The sequence below is a fragment of the Furipterus horrens genome, unplaced genomic scaffold (assembly GCF_987537825.1).
Source record: "Furipterus horrens unplaced genomic scaffold, mFurHor1.1.pri manual_scaffold_8, whole genome shotgun sequence".
Lineage (NCBI taxonomy): Eukaryota > Metazoa > Chordata > Mammalia > Chiroptera > Furipteridae > Furipterus > Furipterus horrens.
The window spans coordinates 41,050,627-41,078,503 of NW_028327178.1; the positions used below are offsets into that span (position 1 = coordinate 41,050,627).

The 27,877-nt window shown below is 35.3% G+C and overlaps 1 protein-coding gene across 1 annotated transcript in view; it reads right to left on the reverse strand.

The window, feature by feature from the left end:
* THOC1 (THO complex subunit 1) overlaps positions 1-27,877 on the reverse strand; it is a 53,645-nt gene that overhangs the window by 18,290 nt on the left and 7,478 nt on the right. The window contains exons 5-11 of the mRNA XM_090285755.1: positions 27,622-27,740; positions 27,123-27,171; positions 26,396-26,491; positions 17,931-18,013; positions 15,625-15,698; positions 5,888-5,996; positions 4,645-4,776 (exon numbers count right to left, since the gene is read on the reverse strand). Coding sequence (XP_090141881.1) covers positions 4,645-4,776; positions 5,888-5,996; positions 15,625-15,698; positions 17,931-18,013; positions 26,396-26,491; positions 27,123-27,171; positions 27,622-27,740 — 662 coding nt within the window. The remainder of the gene's footprint in view (positions 1-4,644; positions 4,777-5,887; positions 5,997-15,624; positions 15,699-17,930; positions 18,014-26,395; positions 26,492-27,122; positions 27,172-27,621; positions 27,741-27,877) is intronic.

Sequence of the window (27,877 nt, forward strand, 5' to 3'; positions counted from 1 at the left end):
GTGTTAGTTTTCACTACTATTTTGAATAACATTCTGTAATGTTTCTCTTGTAACCTTGCTGAAGCCTCCTTAATTCTAGTAGTTTGTTGGTTCTCTTGGATTTTCTCTGTAGACAATTATATTGCCTTCAAACAGGAGCAGTCTTTTCACTCTTAATATGTATAACTCTTATTTCTTGTTTTCTCTTATTGAAAAGGTGAGGCCCTCCATTAGAGTATTGAACAGAAATGTGGTTAGGGGATATCTGTGCCTTGTTCTTATATTTATTGGGAATACTTTTGAGAGTTTAATAATTTGTTGTTCATTGTTTGATTCTTATATGTGCCCTGACTGGGGATTAAATCCTAAACCTTGTGTATGAGGACAATGCTCTAACCAACTGAGCTACCCAGCTAGGGCTGAAACTAACATAATACTGACTGTCAACTATAATTGAAAAATTTAAAAAGTAAACTCAATCAACAAAAAAGAGAAAAATATAAAGACTGTAGAGTTAGGGATCATATATAGATATAAATTTAAGATAAAGTTGTTGCTTATGCAACACTGAGAACTGAAGATGCAAAACATCACATGCCCTACATTCTCTGTTATAATTCTCTGTGCCTTTTTTTCCTTTCCATAAAGTTTTCAGCTTCTCAAAGATGCTTTTACATCTCTCAAAATATTAACTAATGGATTTTATTTCTTAACCCTGAAAACTCACTCTCCATACTCTTGGTGAAAGTTCACAAAGAATCAGTAAAGGAGACATGAGTCAGAAAGCTGGTTCTGATAAAAGCAGTGAATAAAGATTGATATAAAAGCACTCATTTTAACACTTCAATATGGAGATTTCTCTGAAAATGTATAATCCTGCTGCTTTCTCTTATTAAAATATCCTTGGAAATGTCTTTTTTACAAAAACAAACAATTTTTAAGACATCTAGAAATAGCTGTCGTGTCCTGAGAAATGTAACCTGTAATTCCTAAAAGTACACAAGTCTTATTGGTTCTTGTATTTTATAACTTTTTTGCCCTGATAATATTATTTAAAGTGACATTTCAGCTTTCTGAAAGGTATGAATCTTTGGGAAGATTCTTTATTAAGCTAATTTTCTTCCCCTCTTCTACACAGACTAAGATAAAAAAATTTGAATTATTTATTCAACCACAGTCTTATTTACACTAAATACAGCTGAATTTAAAAAAACCCACTCTGATAACCTGTATTATTAGCTAAATTAACCATTTGAATGCCAACATCACTGTGAGCAATGCTGACAAATTTTCCCAAAAGTGCCAGAGTCGCTCTCAGTGACTCTTTTTTCGATGGCTATAAACATAAATAACAATGGAATAATTCGTATGTTATGTTTTGTTCTTTCTTTTTGTACCTCAGGCTATATATTGATATAATTTTTTCTCATGTTGATCCAAATTTCGAATTATGCATGGCACTCAAAGGGTTAAATCACTTTACAGTGTTGCTATTGATTTATCTGGACTTATTTCTACCAATTTTGTTTTTTTTTCACATTTTCCCATCTGTTGGATTTATAATGTAATCTATATTCCTTCCTGTCCCCTTATTACCCCTTCCTATTTGAGAGCTACAAGTTGTTTTTCTTTTTCTTTTTTTAAAAGATTTTACTTACTTATTTTTAGAGAGGGGAAGGAAGGGAGAAAGTGATGCAGAGAAGCACTGATGTGAAAGAGAAGCATGGATCGGTTGCTTCTCATACCCTCCCCCAAATGGGTAAAGGTATGGATGACACCCAGCCAACTGAGCCACAGCGGTCAGGACTACAGGTTGTTTTTCTTTTGGTGGTTTCCTTTTTAACGCATATAATAAAGTCTAAAGTATTCCTTTCCTCCTCCTGAAGATTATAAGAACCATAGTACATGCGTATGTTTAAATTATTCACTAAATATTGGTTTACCCCTTCCACAGTGCTATCATTTAGTTAAAATTCCACGGTTTTTAAAAGTTATTTTAACTTTTGTTTTTAGCCAATGAGTTTACTGTCATATTTTTCAATTTTTGTGCTCACCACTGGTTTCTGTACCCCTTTCATATGGGTTCAATTTTCTTCTTCCTGAAAACCATTCTTTACTAGTTTTTTAAAAATAAGGGTCTTAGAGTAGTAAGTCTTCCTGGTCTTTGAATAAAAATATCTTTATTTCATCCACAGTCTTAAATAAATTAGGTTGGGTATAAAATTCTAGATTGATAATTATTTTTTTCCTAGTGCTTACATATTTGTCCACTATCTTTTGGTATCTATTGTTGATATGCTAGAATCTGCTAACAAACAGTGGTTCCTTTTTGGCATATTTGTCTTTTTTCTTTTCGTTGGCTTTTAAGATTTTCTCTTTATCCCTGAAGTTACAACATGATGTATCGAAGTATGTATTTATTGTTCTTTATCCTACTGGTAGCTGTAGCACACTTTTAATCTGAGAAGTTGAGTCTTCCTTCAATTTTTCTCAATATAGTTTCTCCATCATTCCCTCCATTTTGGTCTTTGAAAATCCTATTAGATATATGCTACAATTTCTCAGTCTATCCTTCATTGCTCTTCCACATTAACCAAAAAAATCTGTCAGTGCTATATTCTGGGTAAACATTTCATCACTATCTTCCATTCGCTAATTCTTTTGTCTTCATGTCCAATCTATAGTTTGTGTGCCACATGTGCCTCAGTTTCTATGACTATATTTTTAATTTCCAAGAACCCCAATTAATTGTCATATTCAAATCTCTGATTTCATTTCTGCTGAAATGTTTCAGTTTCACAATTTCTTCTTCTGAATGGATGTTCCATCAATTATCCCTTTGATCATCAAAAACATGTATTTTAAAGTCTTGGTCAGGATGTATCTGTATATTCCAGTAGCTGATTTTATTGATCTTTCCTAGCAATAGTTTTTTTTTTTTTTTTTTAGGGATTTTGAAATTTTAATTTTTCAGAGTTATGAATGAGAGTCTTTTGTTTTTGGATGTTTGCTTACTTCTTTCTCTTTGTGTACATCCTTTCCTGTCTAGTAGTTTTACATTTGTTTCCACCAGGGCCCCTGGCACAAACTTGGAAAAAGTTTGATGATGACTTTTTAGAGCTGTTACATAAGTATATGAGAAATATTATACAAGGTCTGTCCAGAAGTCCAGCCATTGTTAATATAACAAGAACGGTTTGTGTGACATCAATGTAAGCCAGCAGCCAAGGAGAGTGCCCTGGATTATGTATCTGTGAACAATGATGACTTCGCTGTACTAGTCAGTGAGGGTGGTAGATGCCCTTGAGTGAGCATGTGTACTGTGTGGCTGTCACATTCAAAATGACTGAGTAGAGCAACGAATGTACATCAAATTTTGCATTAAGCTTGAAAATTCCTCTGTGGAAACTTTTTGGATGACTCAGGAGGCTGCAGCTATGGGCAATTGGTGATTGGCAGCTTCATCATGACAACACGCCCACTGATGCATCACGTCTCATGCAGAGTTTTTAGGTGAAACATCAAATCACCCAGGTAACTCAGCCCACCTACAGCCCAGATTTGGCATCTTGTGACTTCTGATTTTTCCCAAAATTAAAATCACCTTTGAAAGGGAAGAGATTTCAGACCCTGGATGAGATTCAGAAAAATACGACAAGCAGCTGATGGTGATTGGGAGAACTGTGTGAGGTCGCAAGGTGCCTACTTTGAAGGGAACTGAGGCGTCACTGTCCTATGTAAAATGTTTCTTATATCTTCATTAATAAAAATATCTATTTTTCATATTACATGGCCGGATACCTTCTCGACAGACCTCGTATATCTGATCATAGAACGAAGAGATGAATAAAAAGTTGTGCCTTAGTTTTTCCTAGAACGACAACTTCCTGTGAAACCATACCCCTTGGTAGAAAATGGGTGATTTTTTTTTAACTTCTTTCCAAAAGTGAGTTAAGATTCACCCCAGTCTCTGCACGCAGTGATTCTGCCTCTGGCCCCTGGCTTCATAAGAAACATATCTGGTCTCTGTCACTTTCAGTTAAACTCCTGAATGCCACCACCTGCTTAACATACAGAGTCCAGCAGGCCCAAAGTTTCAGTTTTGCTATTTTGCATTTCTAATCAAGATATTTATCTTGTTTCTGGAAGGCCAGTTTTTTTTCCTTTCTCTTTTTAAATATTTACCCGTCATTTGTATTTATTTGGAGCAAAGGGAGTGAGTTTAAACACAAACTCAATGTGCCATGTTGACTAGAAATTTACAAAATCTCTTATATTTGAAAAGTACTTATTTAACCATATAAATAAGATTAATAGGGAATTTTTTAAACCGCTTATTTGTATCTAAATGGAAAACTAACTACAAAATATTTTCTTAAATGCACATTACACCCCAACTTGTGGTTCAAAATATATATACCTGAAAGTAATTAAACTGCATCCATTCTAAAATAAGTCTACAAAACACACTTAATGCAGAACAGCCTCTTTCACCTTTGAAACCAAATTAGTTTTAGTTGTACAATGAAGAAACAGGACTCTAAAACTAACAGTTATTAGCTTTAACCCAAAGTAAAGTAAGAAACATTGCTATTGAACTTAAAAAGTTTATCAAATAGGAAAAAATATTTTTATTATGCTTTAGTGAAAAAGAAAGATTAATACCTTTTCACTTGTTAAAAATTTTGCAAAATATACATGTTCTCCTCCTGTTTTTAACTCTTCCATCTTTTTTCTTGAGGCCTGAGTATCATCTAATTTGTAACTCTTGAAAACAGCTAGAACTTCTTCTGAATACTGTAAAGTAAAAGTATCAATTAGTTTTATTTGGCATTGTTGCCCAATAATTTGTTTAGGATTTTCTATATCAGAATACCTAGAATTTTTTCCCAGTTACCATATATGTATGTTGTAAGGCAAATTAAGAAATTATGATAGCAAGACAAGAGTAAAACTATTCTGTATGAGGTTTCATGGCATTGTAAAAGTAGAAATAAACTCTACTCTCGATGAAATGTGATTTCTTATGCAGTTTGTATAACGAGCAAATAGAGAAAGGAATACTTTGCGAGTATACAGAAATTTACCAGTGAAATTAGCTGATTAGCTGTGGAAACTCTCAAGCATTTCTTGTGCTAAAGACTGTGACAAAATAAAACAATGATGTCCAACCCTATCCAACTGAAGGACAATTCCAAATGATTTTTCACTCACCACTTAACCTGAATTTGGATGGTGATTAAAAAAAAAAAATTGCATACGAAATAAAAACTGTTAAAAATAACACAGGACATATATCATCCTAGTTTTAAGAGCTATCTATTAACCTTGGATTTTGATTATAACAATGAAAAAGGACAACTGATTTTTAAGTAGCCAAAAAAAAAAAAAAAAAAAAAGAATTCTTATAAAACAGAGCTTAGCAAACTTTTTCTATCAAGGGTCAGAGAGTAAGTATTTTAGGCTTTATGGCTCTTATGGTCTCAGCTGCACGTATGAGTTTGCTATCATAGCACAAAAACAGCCACAGATAATATGTAAACAAATGGGTGTGGTTGTGTGCAGTAGGCTAGATCTGGTCCAAGGCCATAGTCTGGAGACCCAGTCTAACAAAAAAGCAGAAATAAATTTGTGCAAAGTAAAGACAATGTATTCTGCAAAAATTCATCAATTCGTGTTGATAATACCATGTTTAAAAAAAAGGCTGTAATTACTAACTCTTAAATTCTCAAGTCATTTATAATCAGTTGTTTAGGTATTTAGTATTTAGCTTCTGTATATAATGAAATAGGTATAAAAACATAGGTAGAATTATATAGTAAAAAGTATTCTGGACAAGAGTCAAGATTTGGTTTTGCCACTAGCTATAGAATACTGGGCTTTTGGTAGTTTGGGACTGGCAACTCACCTTGAGAAATGTTTTCCATGAAATCTTCTCATAGCATTGCACAGGGTTCCTGAAGTAATCTTGAAGTGACCAGAATTTTCTATACAGGTTGTAATCAATTGGAATGGAGCTAATAAAATAAATGACATATTAAATAAATCATTTAAGTTTTTAGAAATATATAAGTGCTCTTGATCTTTCTTGGGTCACAAACCCTTGAAGAAGTTGATGAAAGCAATGGTCTCTTTCCCCAGAAAAGTGCACATTCATAAATACTTATATAATAAGCTTTTATAAATAATTTCAGGAGAAATTAATAAACAAATAGACCCTCTTTACCTATATAGTGATGAAACCCCTGAATTTTGGGGAATACAAGATTATTAAGAATTCAAGAATGTATTTCCTAACCAATTTTGCAGCTAAGTGTGGCCATGTGACTTAACTCTGGCCAATCCGTTGACAGTGGTAGTCCTATGTGATTTATTTGGGGCCTATTTTACCATTTTCTTTTTTCCCTTTCTGTTGGCTAGAATGCAGATAAGATGATGAGCCAATGTGGACTGTAGGAAAAAGAGCAAATACCAAGGGATGGTGGAACAAAAGTTAGAAGAAACATGGGTCCCTAGACTGCCTATCTCCAGACTTTTACATGACAAAGAAATCAACTTCTAAGTTGTTAATGCTAATGTTAATTTGACTATGTTAAAAGCCATAGGCATTATATCCTAACCAATACACTAAGTTAAGAAGTCCTAGTATGAGACAAACATTATTAGGTACACAGCAGTTTAGTTTTACAAAAAGAAGCCCTTCCTTTGGTGTCTTCATTATGGCATTGCTAATCCAACTACTCATTTGGCTATGTTATAAATCCAGTGTCAGTACACACTCTTATGAATTTTAAACTTAGGAGCAATCATACTATAAAATGTTTTAATTTTTAATTTTAAAGCAAACATTTCAGACTTTTTAAATACATAAGATCATTGTTTTTAACAAAATCCTCTACATCATTCAAAATAGCCAATCAAGTCTTTTAGTATTAGCCACATGTCAAAAATGCTTGAAGTGTTTAATATTTCATATCCTGAGATATCCACAAAAATTTTCAACAATATCACTATGAAATTAATATTGTCTGTAATACAACTGTGTACTACCTATGGATTGTATTGTTAGCATTTTCTCTAAGCTTCATACCCACACAAATATTCTAAGTAAGACTGCAATTTTACATGGGAACCAGGAAATAGGTTTAGTGATCCACACAGTACCATGATCTTAAGAATTCTGCCATCTCTGTTCTGGCCAATAATAAGTTAATCTCCTACTCTTCATCTTTAAGATGGATATACTAAAAATGACTTTTTCTGATGCTAGGTAGCATCAGAGACAATACTATAATGCTTTTTAAAGGATTATAGTAAAATAAAATGAGTATAATTTTTACCATCTACTTTGTAAAAGTGCATTTTTGAGAGAACTAATGTTTAAAAGACTAAAAAATGGCCCTGGCTGGGTGGCTCAGATGGTTGAAGCATTGTCCTGTATACCAAAAAGGTTGCGGATTTGATCCCCTGTCAGGGTGTGTATGGAAGGCAACTGATCAATGTCTCTCTCTCTCTCAAAAAAAAAAACAAAAAAAGCAAAAAATAAAACCAGAAATCAAAAATCATATCCTCAAGTGAGGATTAAAAAAGACTGAAAAATGCCTTATTTTCTTTGTATATAAAATAAGAAGCATAAAAATGTATAAGATACTTTGTTAGTGTAAAATATAGTTTTCAACAAAAGTATAAAAAGATATATTAGTGATCTAAGAAAGAACAAAGGAAAAAGTATTTTAGTAAAACATGGAGGCAAGAATCTCACCACAGGAATTTAGTTCATATGATTAAGATGACAAACTACAGAGTCAATATCATAAAATGTCCAATTAAAGAATAATTTTATTAGTTCAAATTTACATCAATAGGCACATCAAATCAAGAAAAACATATACACATCTAATCTCATACTAACACATCACTTATCTTACATTCACACTCTGATAACTTAAACGCCTGGAATAAAGAAAGCTGTGAACTTCGAAATAATTGAAAAAGACCTTGGTCTACAAGGAAATAGCAGTCATAAAGTACATGCATTTTATTTTACAAAAATGTTTGAAATTATGCTTATATACTTACCCAGATTACAATGGCTTTGAATTATGTGTCGAATCGGGAAAATAAATTCAGCAAGTTTACCTAATTTTGATAAATGAACATTAACTTTGCTAGAGTAACTGCTAGTATCTCAAGCATGTGAATCTTGCTTAAGATAAATAATTAAGAACACAGACAAGCCCTGGCTGCTATGGCTCAGTGGATTGAGCATCGGCCTGCAAGCCAAGTGTTGCTGGTTTGATTCCCAGTCAGGGCACATGACTAGGTTGCACGTCAGGTCCCCAGTTGGGGGCGCAGGTGAGAGGCAACCACACAGTGATGTTTCTCTCCCTCTCTTTCTCTTTTCCCCTCTCTACAAGTAAATAAATAGTTAAATAATTAAAAAAAAAAAAAAAAAAAAACCCCACCTACAACTGACTTCTGGCCAAGATGGAGGCATAGGAGGTGTAGGTTGACATGCTGTGTTTCCTTCAACAGCCAGGAAGGAATATAGCTACCTCAAACTGGAGACAACCAGAAGTTCCAGAAAACTGAGCTGCATGGAAGTCCAACAAACAAAGATATAAAGAAATACTCATCCAAACAGGGAGGAGGGCGGAGAGGATGCAGTGTGGTGGCAGTGGCAGCTGCCATAGTGGCTGTGACTGGCCAGTGGAAAGCACAGTACACTTTTAAAAAAGTAGGGAGGTACACCTGGGGAGTGATCCCAGCCCTAGACCAGACCAGGCCAGACCAGACCAGACCATGTTTCCAGCATCAGGGAAAATAAAGCCTCATTGCTTCTGACTGTGAAAACCAGTAGGAGTTGGGGCAGAGGAAGACACTGCTGGTCTCTCAGCAGAGTCCGTTTGTTTAGAGGGCCCCCATGGTTCTCGAATGTCCATAGACCCACTCACTCTGGAAACCGCCGCCAGGGCAACAGCTAGAGAGGAGCCAGTCCTGAGCAAGTGGCATTGTTCCCTCTCAGACCCCTCCCCAACATATAGCGCAACAATGTGGTAAAACACGCCACCCCATACTGACAAATACCTAAGGCTCTGCCCCTTAAATGTAACAGATGTGACAGCTCTACCTAAGACACAGAAGCAAAGACAGGAAACATAGAAGTATGGCCCAAAAGAGGGAACAGATCAAGGTTCCAGTGAGAGAACTAAGTGATAAGGAGTAGCCAATCTAATAGACACAGAGTTCAAAACAATGGTGATAAAAATGCTCACAGACTTGATAGATACACCTGAGTACGGCAAACGTGGAAGGGAGAAAGTGAAGCCTATGCTAAGTGAAACGAAGGAAAACCAATGGTGAAGGGAAGGAAGCTGGGGTTCAAAGCAATAATTTGAAACATAAGGAGGAAATAAACAGTCAACCAGTACAGAATGAAGAAATAAGAGTTGAAAAAAATGAGGAGAGGCTTAGGAATCTCTCCAACAACTTTAAATGTGCCAACATTCGAATAACAGGGGTGCCAGAAGGAGAAGAGGAAGAGCAAGAAATTGAAAACTTATGTGAAAAAATAATGAAGGAAAACTCCCCAAATTTGGTGAAAGAAATAGACATACATGTCCAGGAAGCACAGAGAGTCCCAAAGAAGCTAGACCCAAGGAGGACCACACCAAGACACATTATAATTTAAATGCCAAAGGTTCAAGATAAAGAGAGAATCTTAAAAGCAGCAAGAGAAAAGCAGAGTTATCTACAAAGGGGTGCCTATAAGACAGTCAGCTGATTTCTCAAAAGAAACTCTGCAGGCAAGAAGGGACTGGCAAGAAGTATTCAAAGTGATGAAAAGCAAGGACCTGCAACCAAGACTACTCTATCCAGCAAAGCTATCATTTAGAATGGAAGAGCAGATAAAGTGCTTCCCAGACAAGATAAAGCTAAAGGAGTTCATCATCATCAAGCCATTATTATATGAAATGTTAAAGGAACTTATTTAAGAAAAAGAGGATCAAAACTATGAACATTAAAATGACAACACACTCACAACTATCAACAACAGAACCTAAAAAACAAAAACAAACAAAAAAAATCCCCCCAAAACCCTAAGCAAACCATCCAGGATAGGAACAGAATCATAGGTATGGGGATCATTTGGAGGCTTATCAGTTGGGAGGTGGCTGGGGGAGAAATGGGGAAATGGTGCAGAGACTAAGAAGCATAATTGGTAGGTACAACATAGACAGGGGGAATTTAAGAATAACATAGGAAAGGGTTAAGCCAAAGAACTTACATGCATGCCCCACGGACATGAACTAAGTGGGGTGGGATTGCTGGAGGTAAGGAGCGTACTGGGCAGTGGGGAACAAAGAGAAAATAAATTGGGACAACTCTAACAGCATAATCAATAAAATATACAAAAAAGAAAAAAAGAAAAGAATACCAACAACTTTTAATTGACAGAAATCCAACTTCTGCCAAGTATTGTCAAGAGCCAGCAATATTCCAAAGAATCTAATGGACATGTTAACTTTCTCTTTCTAAATTCTTCCCTAGTACCAAACAACCCTGAAAACAGGAAAACACTGATCTGAACATCAACCTCTTTCTATAATTAAAGTAATGTTAGTGATTTACAAAAATAAGATTATAGGTGTGGGTTTTCTCTGGATCAAATTAAAAAAAAAAAAAAAAAGAAAAAGCCACAGAAAGAACATTTCCAAAAATGTGAAAAGTAAAATGGAAAAAGAAACAGCCATATATAAATTATTTGTATTCATAAATTAATACCATTTTAAATATTTGTGTAGTTCCATATACTTACTAAAATAGTTTTTGAAACAAAATTTTTATTAGAGTATGTATTTATACAAATAGTTTTATGTATATACATTGTCATACACACACAAAAAATGTTACTCAGTTACCACATGTAAAAATAAGTCACTTCTTGAAGTAGCAGGAAAGTTTGTCTCTTAAGAAAACTAGAAAGTTACCTCTTATTAGAGAATGAGAATTAAATAGCCATTATATGTCCCTTTTGTCTCAGTTGCCAGGAAGCTCACATCTAATTTAATATTGATACCAATTATGACCTAACCCAAATTGCTTCTTATCATCTACTTTTAAGGGCATTTATCTGATCTCTCTTCCTTTATCTTTAGTTGGCCTTGTTTGTGTTTGAGATGCTTCACAGAATACATTTTAAAGTAGTGTTAATATATATTAATTGCTAGCATATTTTTATAGTTGAGGACTAATATATATTTTTAAAAATTCTCCCCCTTGATGATTCTATTTCTCTTCTCTAGATTCTGCCTCTCTTTTCCTTCGTAGCTAAACTTGAATTGTCAATATTCAATGTTCCCCACTTCCTTACCTTCTTTTCATGTTTCAACACATTGCATTTTTGCCTTTCACCTTCACCCTTCCAGATACTTTTGGATTTTATATTAATTCACACAAAGTAAATGTAACTACTTATTATATATACAAACAATAACAAGTCAGAGAGTTACTACCCAAAGTAGAATGTTTCACAGTACTACTATCAAAGTAGAAAGTAGTATATTTTAACAAAGATACTCTATAAAACAACATATAGCCCTGGCCAGGTGGCTCAGCTGGTTGGAGCATCATCCTGTGCATCAAAGTGGTATGGGGTTTGATTCCCAGTCAGGGTGCATACCTAGGCTGTGGGTTTGATCACTAGTGGAGCGTGTGTGGGAGGCAACCAAGCAATGTCTCTGTCTCTATCGCTCTCTCCCCGCCCTCTTCCTCTCTCTCTAAAGTAAATAAATATATCCTTGAGTGAGGAATTTTTTTTTTTTAAACCCAAAAAACCAAACAACATACAATAGTCATCCCCTTGTTCGTGGTTTTGCTTTCCATGGCTTCAGTTACCTGCAATTAACCGTGATCCAAAATATTAAATGGGAAATTCTAAAAATAAACAATTCACAAGTTTTAAATGGCAGCTATCTTGATTATGAGATCAACTGTTATGGAACCCAAGTGCTTTTGTTCAAGTAACGCTTTCCATCAGGTCTACAGTAGCCTAACCTACATCACAATGCCTTTGTCATATAAGTTACTTCATATCATCACAGAGGCATGTATCATCTCACATCCTCACAAGAAAGGTGAATATATGTATAGTAAGATATTTTGAGAGAGACCATATTTATATAATCTTTATTACATTATAGTTATAATTGTTCTATTTTATTTTTAGTAACTGTTGCTATTCTCTTACTAAGTTATAACTTAAATTTTATCATAAGTACAAATGTATAGGAAAAATCCGAGCATATATAGACAGGATTTGGTCCTATCCAGTTTTAAGCATCCACTGGGAATCTTAGAACATATTCCTCATGGATAAGTGGGGGACTACTACATTTTTTAAATGTTAAGCTGATGATTTTATACAATAAAATTTTTAATACAAAATTTTTATTAGTGTATTTCAGCCAAATCTGTAGATACACGAGTAATGTGTTCTTTATAAATTGTAGTGCCTAAGAAAGTCTGGTGATAGAGTTGATCACAAAGTAATTCCTCATAAGATTTCCCCCTCCATCAAAAAAAAACAAAACAAAACAAAAACCCACCAGTGATTGTAACAGATTAAGAGGCAACTGGGTGCTGAGTCCTGTTCAAGTGATCTCCCTGTTGCTGGGACTAGTTTATGAACATTACCAATGGAGTGAAATTGTCTGCACAGGCTTAAGCAGAGTCTAACTAGAAAAAACTGCAATGGTCAGTTTGCCTTTGGGACTCTGTTGTCCCAGGTGACTTGTTATCTTGGAGCCTAACAGCTTTGCCCAGGGCTCTTATGTCACCCAGGCCAGACCCTAAAAGCTTACTCTTTCCATAAGGTACATGAACAAGTCTCTTAAAAAACAAACAAACAAACAAAAAACCCAAAACAAAAAACTATGTATAACAGCTACTGGACAATGAATAGATACTGTTCTAAGCGCTTTACATATATTACTCCATTTAACACCAAGAACTACAGTCATAATAAGGATAATTATGAAGTGCCCTAATAAACCACTTTTGAATAGCATCCCACTTAATCTTCTCAATAACTGAAGCAGGTAGTTAGCATTACTACATTTAAAAGACTCTGAAACTGAGTTGCAGGGAGGTTAAGTAATTTGTTCAAGAAAATATGACTAGGAAATATTGGGATTATGCCTAGAGCTATGATACTTTGAGTGTTTCTTTGGGGATATTTGTCTGAATTTGAAATTTGGGATGAAAGGAATACATCTCCCTGTGCAGATATAGGAACCCCTTCCTGATCTTCTGGAAATTCTTTCAATTGCAACTGATGATCATAACTTTTGTCAACTCAGACACATGGAAGAATACTAGTGAAAGTGTTCTTTCATATCTTCACTCTTCCTCATTGCTTCTAACAAGCATTAAAAAGAAATTATTTGGAGGGAAAGAACATGGTTATAAAGGAAGGAGGAGATAAGAAAAAGTAACAGAAGAGGACAGGAGGGAGAAGAGAGAAAGTTTCTTATCCCTCCTACTTCATCAGTCACCTCAATACTGACAGGCATTGAGTCCACAAAACTAAATGGAAGGGAGAGGGAAGGAGTGCTTAGGTTGCTTGTACTTGGTCTTTTATTTATTATTTTTTTAATATGTTTTATTGATTCTGCTGTTACAGTTGTCCCAATATCTTTTCCCTCTTCTCCCCTCCACCCAGTGACCCCTCTCCATCCAGGTGTCCACACACCTTAGTCCATGCCCATTGGTTGTGCATATAGTTCTTTCAACATCTTCCTGTCTACTCCACTCCCTCCTACCATGCTTCTTAATTCCTGTACCATCTCCCTCCCTTTCCCCCTCCCCTCTCCCCACCGCAATATGTTCCCCATACCTGTAATTCTTTTTCCACTCTTGTTGCCTACTTAGTTTGCCTTTGTATCAATTCCCTAGCTTCTGTTGTTGGTTGTTGTAATACAGTTTTCATTTTAATGTTCATAGTTTTGATCCTCCTTCTTCTAAACAAGTCCCTTTAACATCTCATATAACAGTGGTTTGGATCTAATGAACTCCTTCAGTTTTACTTTGTCCTGGAAGCACTTTCTCTGCCTTTCTATTCTGAATGACAGCTTCGCTGGATAGAGTAATTGTGACTGTAGGTTTTTGCTTTTCATTACTTCGAATATTTCTTGTCAGTCCCTTCTTGCCTGTAGAGTCTCCTTTGGGAAATCAGCTGATAGTCTAATTGGGACCCTTTTGTATGTAATTCTCTTCTTCTCTCTTGTTGCTTTTAAGATTCTCTCTTTATCTTTAATTTTTGACATTTTAACTATAATATGTCTTGGTGTGGTTCTCCCTGGGTCCAGTTTATTTGGAACTCTCTGTGCCTCCTGGACCTGTGAGTCTATTTCCTTTCCCAAGTTAGGGAAGTTCTGCTTCATTATTTTTTCACATAATTTTTCAATTTCTAGTTCTTCTTTTTCACCTTCTGGCAACCCTATAGTTCGGGTATTCGCTCTCTTATAGTTTTCCCAGAGGTTTCTGAGCTTCTCATCATCTTCCTCACTTTTTGTTTCCTCTTTCTGCACTGGTTGACTGTTTGTTCCTTCCCTATGTTCTGATTTGTTGATTTGATCCCTGGTTTTCCTTCCCTCACCACTTGTTCTGTATGTGTTTTTGTTCATTTCAGCAGGACTAGCCTTCATTCCTTCCCTGTCTTGATTAAGTCCTGCTGTTATTTCTGTAAGCTGTCTGATAACTATAGCTCTGAACTGAGCCTCAGGAAGATTATCTATCTGTTCATCCGTTAATTCGTGTATTTGCTTTCTGGTCAAGTATGTGATTGGTATCTCTGTCATTATCCCTGCCATCCTGACAGGTTTGTTTACCTTTCCTTCTTGGGCGGGGCTGCCACACCTCCTATGCTATAGGGGGCAGAGCCACATGCACTCGTCACTACCCTGCAACCCTTCTCACCACACTGTGGTGCTTTATGCGGGGGCGGGGGTCCAAGATAGATTCCTGCCGTTCACTCTCCACTGAGACCAGGAGCCTCCTCCTCTGTCCCCATGCCCTCTGGGCCTCACAGTCTGAGGCAATGGGGGTCTGCCTTCCCCCACATTGGAATCATGAGCTGACCGGTCTGGACTGCACCCGGGTGCTCCCCTGGCGCTTCTTGCCTCCCCTTAAATATGGGTATCTGTGTTTACTGCAGTCCCACTGCTCGTCGCTGCAGCTGCTGCCACCAGCACAGTTTGACCTCTCTGCTCTGGCTTCGCCCCTCCTACCCGTCCGGATGAGCACCACTTATTTATAACTTCATATGTTAGACTTTCATGTAGCTTTATTTTCTGGAACTTCTGGTTATTTCTGGTTTTGTGGTAGCTGCAGTCCTTCTTAGTTGTGGAGGGAGACAGAGCGTGTCAGTGTAGGCCTCCATCTTGGCCGGAAGTTGGTCTTTTAAATGTTATGAACATGTATTAAGTAGGCCGTGTAAACAATGAACTGCCCACATGGAAGTTATAAATAAAAGATATTGATAAGCATGATTTCCTTCTTTGTCTATATTCTCACTCTAGAACATGCTAAGTCATTAAGGTATTATCTTTGTAAATTAAGAAATCTTAATTTCTAAAAACTCACCAAGTTGTTGGAGCTTCATCATCTCCCATTTCACCTTCTTCTACATCCATTCCTTCTTCTCTATCTTCAGTGTGCTAAATTAAAAAAAAAAGGTACAGCCTGTCATGAAGCAGTTGTCAGGCAGAAGGTAAACACTGGAATAATGTCATCGCACACTGCTAGACAATCATTAGTAGAGGAGTCTTAGTAATAGTAACTATATGGACCTATGGTTAATCTTTAAGGCAATGGGAATTCTATGTGACAGGGAGCTGAGAACTCAAGACCAATATGACAATGATATAGGACAGTCATGAAGACAATGTGAAAATCTTTAAACCAGTATTTTTCCAAGTGTAGTCAGTGGATTCTCTCTGAGAATAAAGGATCTACAGCAAATATGTTTTGGAAAAATATATACAATGACCTTTTAGATACTTGAGAAAATGATTAGTGTTTTAAGGACCCTAAGAATTGCAGTAAATAAAGTGAATTTAAGTAGTTTTTGTCTCCAATTTCAGTTTCTCTATGGGAGTCCAGCTCTATACTGAAAAGTTCAAAATAAGTTTACGTGGACTAGTCTGAGAAGTACTTAGAAGATACATAAAGGTGGAGGACAAGATTTTTGAAAAATCTTAAGCAAAGTCAACATCACTTCCAAATTGAAAATGATTTTATACTTTAAGGAATAAGTTACATAAGTAGTCTGATTAATCGACGGTGAGATATTAGTTTTATCTAGTAAATAATTTTTAAAACTTTATAACTTGGTCATAAATGAAGAGTAGGTGTTGGATTGTCTTCTGGACATATCACAATTTTTAAAAAAGCAATAGGCAAATAACTGGCTCACTATTTGGAAAAAAATAAAATTATAACTCAATTTATTCTAACTACAATATTTCTCTTGGGTTAAAGAGTTAAAGGAAAAAACAAAACCATGAAAGCACCAGAAGAAAACAAAGGGGTTGATATAATCTTGTGGAATAGAAGCCTTAAGCATGACACAAAATCAGAAACAATAAAACAAAAGTTCAACAAATGTTAATATTATATCCAAATGTAAATGTTCTATTGAGCAAAGGCACCATAAAGTTATAAGAAAAAGCATAAACTGAGAAAAAATGGATCAACATATATGGTAGGCAATGAATTAATTTCTATATAAAATATTTTATGAGTTTCTACACATATAAGAAAAAGACATTTCAACAGAAAATTGGGCAGATGGCATTAATAAGAAATTCTCTTCCTCACTGCTTCAATCAGCACAAAAGAGAAATAAATTTCAATCAACAAACAGTAAGTTCCTTGACTTCATTAATAACCAAGTAAAGCAAGTTAAAGCAAAGATGACTTACTTTTCAAGTACGTATCAATTAGGCAAAGTTTTTAAAAAGTTGATAATTCTCAGGGTTACTGTGAGACTGTGTGAAATGGGCAGGCATTCTCTATGTGCCATCGGTGGTAGTATAAATGGGTACAACCTTTTTGATAAGTAACTGGGCAATAGCCATCAAAATCTGATATATGCATAATTTTGATATAGCAATTTCACTTACAAAATTTATCCTATGGAGACACCTGCATAATACAGCAATGATATACATAATATTATTCATTATAATGCTGTTAATAATTTTTCACTATTAGACATTATCTAAATGCCCATTGACAGGGGACCGTAATATACCAAAAGATTTATCATTAGCCATGAACACTGAGACACATCTAAACATACTGATGCAAAAATGCATCCATTTTTAGTGCTAAAAGACGAAAGTAAATTCCAGAATGGTATGTATTATATGACCTCATTTTTGGACTATAACTACAATACACAAAAAGTTTTGAAAGAATAAACAGACAATGTTAAGAATGGTTATTTTCGGGGCCTTGGATTATGGGGTAGCTAGTTTCTATTTTAAATATTTCTATTTTGTGGGCCCTGGCTGCCGTGGCTCAATGGATTGAGCGTCGGCCTGCGAGCCAAGTGTCGCTGGTTCGATTCCCCATCAGGGCACATGACTAGGTTGCACACCAGGACCCCAGTTGGGGGCGCGTGAGAGGCAACCACACAGTGATGTTTCTCTCCCTCTCTTTCTCCTTTCCCATCTGTCTAAAAATAAACAAACAAAATAAATAAATAAATAAAAATATTTAAAAAAAATTTCTATTTTGTTTGCATTTTTAAGAGAATACATATTATTTCTATAAATTGGAAATAAAGGTTTTAAAATTTTTGACAACTTATAAGGCCCATTCATAGAAGTTACCTCAATAACAAACTTATAAACATGTTCTGTTAGGTTTCATATCAGCCTCACCTTCTGACCCAAGGTGCTTTCCTGCTCATTGGTATTGAAAACAGTGACATTTTCCAGATTAAACTGACTCTGCAAATTAAGACCTATTAAAAATAAGAAAGAAAAAGATTTCAAAGCAAATGTACCAACCACATAAATTTGTTTAAGAATATGTTGTCACATAAAATAATAAATATACAATCAAACAAAAGATCAAGTTACAAATAACAATACACTTGGATTTTCAAATCTTTCTAAAACTCATTTCTTTCCCTGACTGATGTGGCTCAACTGGTTTGGCATAGTCCTGCAATGCAAAAGGTCACCAGTTCGATTCCTAGTCAGGGCATATGTAGGGTTGCAGGCCAGACCTCAGTTGTGGGGCATGTGCAAGAGGCAACCCACATCAATGTTTTTCTCCTTCCTTCCTCTAAAAATAAATAAATAAAATCTTTTAAAAAAATAAAATGAAAATAAAATTCTTTTGAAAGGTCCCTTTAGAGTACACAGAATTCTACATACAACATAGTTGATCCTCATTACCCATGAATATTTAAAAACAATTTCATATAATGCAATATGTAGTAATTTATAATTCTGCTGAATCACAGACAAAAATTGTGTAATCAAAAAGCGAGTGTATAACATTTATGGGAAATATATTGTAGTTATTGAGAGCCAGGTTTCTCACTGTCAGAGAAAGAAGTAATAGATAAGCAGGTCTACTGGTGCTAAATACACTCAGAATATTAGTATGATCTCATGGCTTTTGCTGTGGATTATTTAAAAAGGTACAGAGAAAATGTGTGACACTGTGATTTATAAGAAATATATACACTTGGTCATTCAGATAACCAAAAGGTATTTCTCAGATATTTTTGGTCTTCATCCACAGTTCCTGACTCATAGCTCCCAAATCCCTTGGAATTTCCTAAGCAATGATAGCAACAATGGTGTCTCCTATTATGTGAAAGGGGTAACTTTTGCACCCTACCCAAGGGTGGGGGTTGTTTGCCACTAGAGCTGACCAGATAATTACAGAGGATTGGAACTTTCAGTCCTAACCCCTGATTTCTCGGGAGGGGATAAGGTCTTGACATTGACCCAATCACCAACGGACAATGACTTAGTCCATAAAACTCCCAAAAGGACAGCTCGTTGCCTTCTTTTTCAAAGAGCTTCCCAGCCTGGAAACTTGTAAGAGTGCTTCCATGTGCTACCATGCTGAGCTCCAAGCTCCCAGAGGACAGGAGCAACTTTGTTTGAGACCTCACCCTATGCTATTTTCTTCATCTGGCTGTTGACTCATAGTCTTTAACATCCTCTGTAATAAATTAGTACTCTAGTAAACAAATGGGTTTTCCTGAATTCTATGGTCATTACAGCAAATTAATTTAACCCAAGGTGGGGAGGTGTGGGAACCTCTTATTTATAGACAGTTGATGAGATGCACAGGTAAAAACCTGGGCTTGCAACTGGCATCTGAAGTGGAGGGTGGTCTTGTGGGGCTGAGCCCTTTACCTGTGGAATCTGATGCTATCTCTGGGTACATGCATGGTGTTAGAATTGAGATGAATTCAAATGCTTGTTGGTGTGGGGCAGCCACTGCCCCTGACCCCCACCTTAATATTGGAATTGGGTCCAGGGACCTCTTTCAGATAGATACAGAAATAAATACAGATGTATATGTATACACAGGTTTGCATACATACATATATTTCTTAGCGCTGTCCACTGAGAGGGCCTAGAAGCAGTGACACTCCAGTAGTAATGAGCATAAAAGCTATTTTGGCTTCTAAGTACCATTCTTAAGTTGAAGAAATCAAGCTCTTTGGAGAAGTGGGCGATTCCAGAGCTGGGGCAGGGAAAATACAAGATGAGCCCAGACCATCTTCTCATACCAGGAAAACTTGAAATAATTCCCAATGAGCAAAACTCGAGTAACAAAGTAAATAATGATACTATGGGATTATAACCCAGAGAATAAAATAAATACCCATGAGTTCATACTGAAATAATGATTAATAAGTAAATAAGAGAGAAGAGGCACTCTTCCTTATAGAAGAATCCCAATTAGTAAATGTAGAAGGAATGAAAGAAACAGAAACCACCAGGACAATCTAATAACAATCAATGTAGGCAAGAGCGACTAATGAATATGTACAACTAAAACCAAAGGTCTAAGGAAAAAAAGGGTATTTGCATAGCCTCAAAGTATCTCCGTATAGATATTTATTACAAAGGGAAAAGTAGTAATTTTGCAGCAGAGAAATATGGGATCAAAGATAGTAGCATCACTAGTAGTAAGACCTATCAACATCATGTTGAAATGATGCCCTAAGAAGGACACATCACCTCTGTAGTCTTCTTCCCCCAAATCCATAACCTTAATCTAATTTTGAAAAACATCAGAAAACCGAAATTGAAGGGCATTCTACAAAACATCTGAGCAGTGGTTTTCAAGTGTTAAGGTCATGAAAAATATAAGCAAAGACTAAACAACTCTCACAGTGGGGAGAGTAAAGCAACGTGACAAAAAAAACACAATGTGGGATCCTGGTTAGATCCTTTAGATCCTTAAACAGGAAAAAGAAAGCAGTGATAAATTGGTAAAAGCCAAATAAACTCTGTAGTTAACACTCCTGTGCAAACCTTGATTTCTCGGTTTTGATAACAGTACCACAGTTATGTTAGGGGTTAACATCAGGTGAAAGTGATTCAGATACTCCCTACACTTTCTTTGCAACCCTTCAAGTCTAAAGTTATTTCAAAAAAAAGTTAATAAAAAGCTAGTATGCTAGATCAAGTAAGCTAGTAAATCAACCTGGCTGACCATTTGGCTTTGACTACTTAAAATACCTTTGTCTATTCTCTACTTATTACTTAATATAGCATATGACATAATTCTCTTTAAATCAAAGATTTCAGTCATACTTTCCTATATTTAATGAGTAAATTAAATGCTAAAATGGCCTTTTGAAGGTCTTGGAATATACCCTAGGTCGTCGGTGGCGGCGGCAGCCGTCCGTCTCGAGAGACGATGGTGTAGCTTCTTAAGAGTCTATCTGCACCGCCGAGAATGGCTGTGCAGTCCGACTCGGGAGTGACATCGTATCTGTCTCCTCCCGTGTTGAATTGACATCTTGCGATGACGCTGAAGCTACAGAGCCTGGGCAGGGTGATATGGAGGGTCTGCTGTTGCCCATGCAGCAGACCCCACCTCTCTTCGCAGCTGAAGGATCCAAGGGAAAGACGGAGTCAATACAGCTTGGCTTCAGGTGCGCCGCAGGAGTTGCCGGTGTTGACTACAACGTCAAACCGCCTTAGGGACTCCGGCTCCGGATTTTCTGTCAGGGTTTACTCCCTTAGCCTTTCCCCTGAAGAGGTATGCCGCAAGGCAGCAGAGGTTTTTTGGAGTCAGAGTTTTCCTTCTCTGATGTACCCTGACTGGAAGATCGAACCAGCGACACTTAGCTCGCAGGCCGACGCTCAATCCACTGAGCTAAACCAACCAGGGAGATACCCTAGGTAAATCTCAAGTATTATATTTGCAAATGTCAAAAAGAAAAAAGAAAGTAGTATAAGAAAATATCCCTAAATGCTAACCTAGTTTATGTTAGGGTCGTAGGGCTGATTATGAATAGTGTTCTTCCTTCACTTTCCAATTTTCTGAAAGAAGGTTGTTTTACTTTTATAACATAAAAAATAAATTTAAAAATATAATTTATTATAGTTTAAAGTAACCATTAACAATGTATTGTTAGCCTTTCAAATAGTTAATAAGGGAAAGGAAAATGTGGTTTCTCTTTATCTTGTCAATTTGGAAATACAGTACATTAAAAAAGAGATTTAAAAAATAAAAATGAGAGTGGAGACTGGAGATAACCATAAAGAACAAAAGAATGGCTGAGAATGGAAACCTTGTTCTTATGTCTATAAATTCCAGAAAAAGAAATCACAAATTAGTACTTAGGAGGGGCATACTTCATTTCACAAAGGAAAAGAGCCTTCATTCATCACAGATTTAAATAGTGACTAGGTATCTGGCACTCTTCTAGGCACAAAGAATACAGAGGTAAACACATAAATACACTAAAAATGCCATATGGTATTAAATGCTAAGAAGAGATTTGTAATCAGGTGGTGATAATATGTGACTGGAGTGGCGGGTTTAGATTAGATGCTCAAAGAGGAAGTGAAATTTAAACTGAGATTGAGTGAAAGCAAAAGTCAGTAATGTGACAATAATGAATAAAATGATGACAGAGGGACGACTTACTGCCAAGTCCCTAAGTTTCAAATGATCTTAATATTCTGAAGGCATAGACAAGGTGAGCTACCAATTCAGTGGGGAAAGAATAGATATTCAATGAATATTGTTGGGACAACTCAGTATCCACATATAGGCTGAGGCAAAAGTAGGTTTACAGCCCTGGCTGTGTAGCTTAGTTGGTCAGGATGTTGTCCAGATATTCCAAGGTTGCAGGTTTGATCCCCAGTCAGAGCTCATTCAAGAATCAACCAATGAATGCATAAAAAAAAATGGAACAATAAACAAAAAATGTTTCTCTCTTTCTCCTCCTTCCTCTCTAAAAATCAATTAAAAAACTTTAAAGGTTTATAGTTGCCCATATGGAAAATAATTATTTATACATAACACAAGAACAAAGTTTGTGCTTCATGTACTCACAACAATAAACATGTTTTGTCCCACCCCATAAAAAGAATGAAATTGGACCTCTATGTCATACCATATACAAAAATTAACTAAAAATGGGTCACAGACCTAAATGTAAGAGCTAAAACTTATAGAAGAAAATATACAAGTAAATCTTTATGAACTTGGGTTAAGCAATGGTTTCTTAGATATGACACCAAGAACACAAGCAACAAAGAAAAAGAGATATCAAACTGTCAAAATGTAAAACTTTTGTGAAGTAAATGATACTATCAAGAAAATAAAAAGGCATTTCATAGAATAAAAGAAAATATTTGCAAATTGTATATTTGATATAGGTCTTGTATCTAGAACATAAAGAGAACTTATACAACTAATTAATAAAAAGACAAATAACCCAATTATTAAAATGGGCAAAGAATCTGAATACACATTTCTTTAAAGAAGATATACAAATTACCAGTAAGCACATGAAACTCACACTTAAGTCTTTAGTCATTAGGAAAATGCAAATCAAAACTGGAATGAAATAGCACTTTATACCCCTTAGGAAGACTGTAATAAAAAAGACAGACAACAATGTTAGGACGTGGAAACTGAAACCCCTGTGCATTGATGATACGAATATAAAATGTTGCAGCCTCTTTGGAAAACAGTTTGGTTGTTCCTCAAAAATTTGAAGAGTCCTGGCTGGTGTGGCTCAGCGGATTGAGTGGTAGCCTGAGAACCAAAGGTCACCAGTTTGATTCCCAGTCAGGGCACAAGCCTGGGTTGTGGGCCAGGTCTCCAGATGGGGGTGCATGAGAGGCAACCACACATTGATGTTTCTCTCCCCCTTTCTCCCTCCCTTCCCCTCTCTCTACAAATAAATAAATTCTTTAAAAAAAGAAAAAAAAAATGAAGTTACTACTGTATGACCCAGTAATTCTATTATAAAAATATATAAAAGAGAATTTAAAACAGAGTTACCATATGACCCAACAATTCCACTCAAGGTATAGTCCCAAGAGAAATGAAAACATATGTCCGCACAAAAACCTGTACACAAATAATTACAGCAGCATTATTCATAATAGCCAAAAAGTGGAAAAAACCCAAATGTACACCAATCGATGAATGGATAAAGAAAATGTGGTATATCCACAAAAAGAACAGTATTCAGCCATAAAAAGGAATGAATTAGTGATACACGCTATAAGGCAGAAGAACTTTAAAAATATTATACTAAGTTAAAAGAAGCCAGTTACAAAAGACCATGTTATATTATTCCATTTTTTAAATGTCCAAAATAGGAAAATCTATGGAGACTGAAAATTAGATTAATGGTTGTTTAAAAGTTAGGGAGAGGGTAAGGATGGAGGTAACTGGGACTGACAGTTAATAAGTACAGGTTGCTTTTAGAAGGAAAAATGTTCTAAAATTAGAATCAGATAAAAATGTGACAGTAGCACAACCCTGTGAATATACTAAAAAACAAAGAATTGTATACTTTAAATGGTGACTTGTCCAGTATGTGAATTCACATCTCAATAAAATGGCTCAAAAGTGTAATTAAATAAAAAAAAGTTAAGTTTCCAGTAATGGAAGGTTAATTAATTCATATTAACCCTCCCACCGAGGAACTAAAAACCTGGATAAATTACATTAATTCTATAAACATTTATAGATCATAAACCATGTTCATAGCACTGTTCTGGGCAATAAAGTAGAAAAATGATTTTCTTAAAAACAGTAAAGACCTGACAAAATAGTAAGGAATATCTAGCAAAAAATTCAGAAGGTAAGAAATATAAAGAATGCATCATTCAGCCTTCAAAGCCACTTGTCTTGAGGACATTCACCGAACAGGAAGAATCAGTTGCAAAACTGAACTATCAGCTTCCTGAAACTAGGATATAAAAGTAAATCTCTGGGCCCAAGGAAAGTGGGGAACCTAATAAATCCCACCTCAACCATAACCATCAACAAGGATTGGGACTTGTAGTCTACATCATCAGTATGGATAAAACAAACGGTCTTCTCAATGATCTAAGGAATCATAGGCCTTGAGCTGGGCTGGATTAAGGCAATCCTGGACTAGCAGTATCTCCCTTCAAAAGGTGCCTTTACTATAGAAGTAATGAAAACTGTATCTGGAGAAAGGTGTCTATCCAAAGTCTCAAAATTATTCCCTCAAATATAACATCAAACACTAACCAGACACACAAACAGATAAGACATCATGAGTGAGAAACAGTAAAAAAGACACTAGAGGCAGACCAACGAAGACTTAAAATACTGGAATCATCAAAGACAGAAAATAAAAATAATAAAGGTTAGCCTGGTTAAAAACTAAAAAATAAATTTGAAAATATCAGCAGGGAAGAAGAAACTAAAACGTGACATAGTAGATTTTAAAAACACCTTCTAGAAATAAAAAATATAACAAATGAAATTAAGAACTCATTTAGCAGATTATTTATAGCTGAAGAAAGAAGTAGTGAACTGGAAAACAGTTCTGAAGAAATTCTTTAGAATGTGATAGACAAAGAGGTGAAAAATATAGAAAGTCTAGATATAGAGGGTATTTTGAGAAGGTATAAGGATGGTTACTGGAGTTCTAGAAAGAAAAAAGAAAAAGAGGCATACACACTATTTCAAGAAATCATGGCTAAAATTCTTACAAACTTGACTAAGGATACCAATCCAGATTCAAGATACCCACAAATCTTAAGCATGATAAAGAAAAAGAAATCCATGCTTACAAACACTATAGTAAAACTGGAAAAAGAAAATCTTAAGAGCAAATAGAGAAACAAAATCTAGATTATCTTCAAAGGAATTAAGACTGACATTTGACTTGTCTATAAAAAAATGCAAGAAAATGCAAGGAAAGTAATGATGATCTTCCACAAAATAAAATCTGTATCTAGTGCCATTCTAGAATCTTGTCTTTCCTGAAACCATTCAAGAATGAAGATATAAAGATGTTCAGACAAAACACATACCCGCACTACAGAAGAGGTGTAAAAGAGAAAATGACCATGGACAGAAAGTCAGCAATACAAGTGGTTAATACATTGGTAGACCTAGATTAATCCTGACCACATTAAATAAGCAGGAAAAAAACAAAACAAAAAACCTCAACAGAGATTTAGCATGACAAAAAGGAAGCACAAAAAAAACCACTGCTAACAGATGCAGGCTATTGTAAGCTCTTCCCATATTTTAATTCATTTAATCCTTATAACATATGAAGTAGATGGTATATTAGCCTGATATTAAAGAAGGGAAGACTGAAGCAAAAAGATATTAAAATCTGAAATATTTAAACAGACTGTGGATGGCTCTGAAGAACTGGCAATGTTCCAATTCTGGATCTGAATAGTTACACAGTATTTGCTTCATAATTACTTTAAGCACTTTCCTTTATGAGTATTATATTTCACAGTAAAAAAACAAATGGTAAAAGAAATGGAGGGAGGTATATTTGACTAACAGCAGGATTTAGGGAGAAAATGGAAGCAGAAAAACAGGCATATATTATAAAATGATATAAAACATGATGGTTCGTATCTACATATTTCAGTATGATTCAAGAGTACATTATTATTAAGCTTTGAACTTAAAGAATCAACGACTTGAAGGGTTATCTATATTATAAGGACCAGTAGAACTGTCTACAAGTAAAAGAAAATAAAATAACAATTTTCTATGCTATTTTTTAACTTTTTAGAACCATTTTTTTTGTTATCATTACAGATTCTAATCCATTAAAAACTGGAAAAGATTTTCCTATAAAGCATTTATTTAATGTAAAAAAGCTTACCTGATTTCTCAGATAAAGGGAAAAGCCTGGCCAAAAAGAGTTGAATTCGTCCACAGAAAACTGTATTTTGGGATTTTGATAATCTTCTTAAGAGATCTAACAATATATGGAAATGAAGGTTATACAGAAGAAACCATTCTTCTTTTACATCACACCCAAGTTATTTAACCAGCTTTTAAGAGCATTTTCCTACAGCAGTAGTTCTCAAGATGGGGGTAGAAACTACTCTGACAAAGAAAGCACTAAAAAACCAGAAATATTCAATAGAACAAGGTTAGCATAGGAAAGAGAAGCTTTACAATTTTGGGGTTGGGGTGGGGATTTCATTAAGTTGCCATACAAAAGAGAAACAGTTTAATTTAAAGTCAATGATCAGTTTTGCCCTAGCTGGTGTGGCTCAGTGGATTAAGTGCTGACATGTGAACCAAAAGGTTGCTGGCCAGGTCCCCAGTTGGGGGTGTGCGACAGGCAACTGATAAGATGTTTCTCTTGCACATTGATACTTCTTTCCCTCTCTTTCTCCCTCCTTTCCCCTCTCTCTAAAAAATAAATAAAATCTCCAAAAATATATAAAGTCAATGATCAGTTTTAATAAATCAGACTTATTTAAAAATTAAGATACTAATCTATTTAAAAAGTTTTATTACTCATGGTTAAGTGAACCATATGTTTTTCTGGCCACATTTACATTAAAAAAATAACAATCATTTACCACTGAATTACTTACCATTGCACATACGGAGTAAATAATTTTTCCCAGCAGAATAGAATGTATTCTGAAATTAAGATAGAAATTTTTACTATAACTCAGAACTTGTTGCATGTCTTTCAGTAAGTCACGGGAAATAAAGTATTAATAAGTACTAACATGCACTGAGAACTTACTATGCCACTTTCACTTTTTCCACGCAAATAACATTTTCAATGAAATAAAAATATTTTCAGATATATAATATAAAACATACTAAGAAACTGTTTCAACATGTAAAAGTGTACATTTTTAAGTTAGTTACTAAGTGAAATTTTGTACTTCAACTTTTTCTTCATACATGATTCTTGCTTCCCCCAGAGAACAGAACACAGTTCTTTCAACAGGGACAAACTTTTTGGCAATCAGCAATATTAGAAATAAAAGCAAAACAAAAAACCAAACAAATAAACAAAAAAACACAATTTTGGATCAATATAAAGATAATCTTAGTAGAAAAAGAATGTAAGGCACTTACTGATTTCCAAGTGGCAACATTTTTTTCCACAAAAGTGAATATTGTGTCACACTGATCCAAAGGAAGACAATCCAAAACATCTCCCAGCAATACAAAAGGTGTGGATGCAGTACAAATACCTTCAAGTGGGGCACAAATCAATTTAAAAGTTTAAAATACTGTCAAGTAAAACAGCCCATGCAAAATCATTCTGAAGAATATCTTAAAGATACACTTTGTCAATCATAAGGCTTTAACAGACAAGAAATGGGAGGAA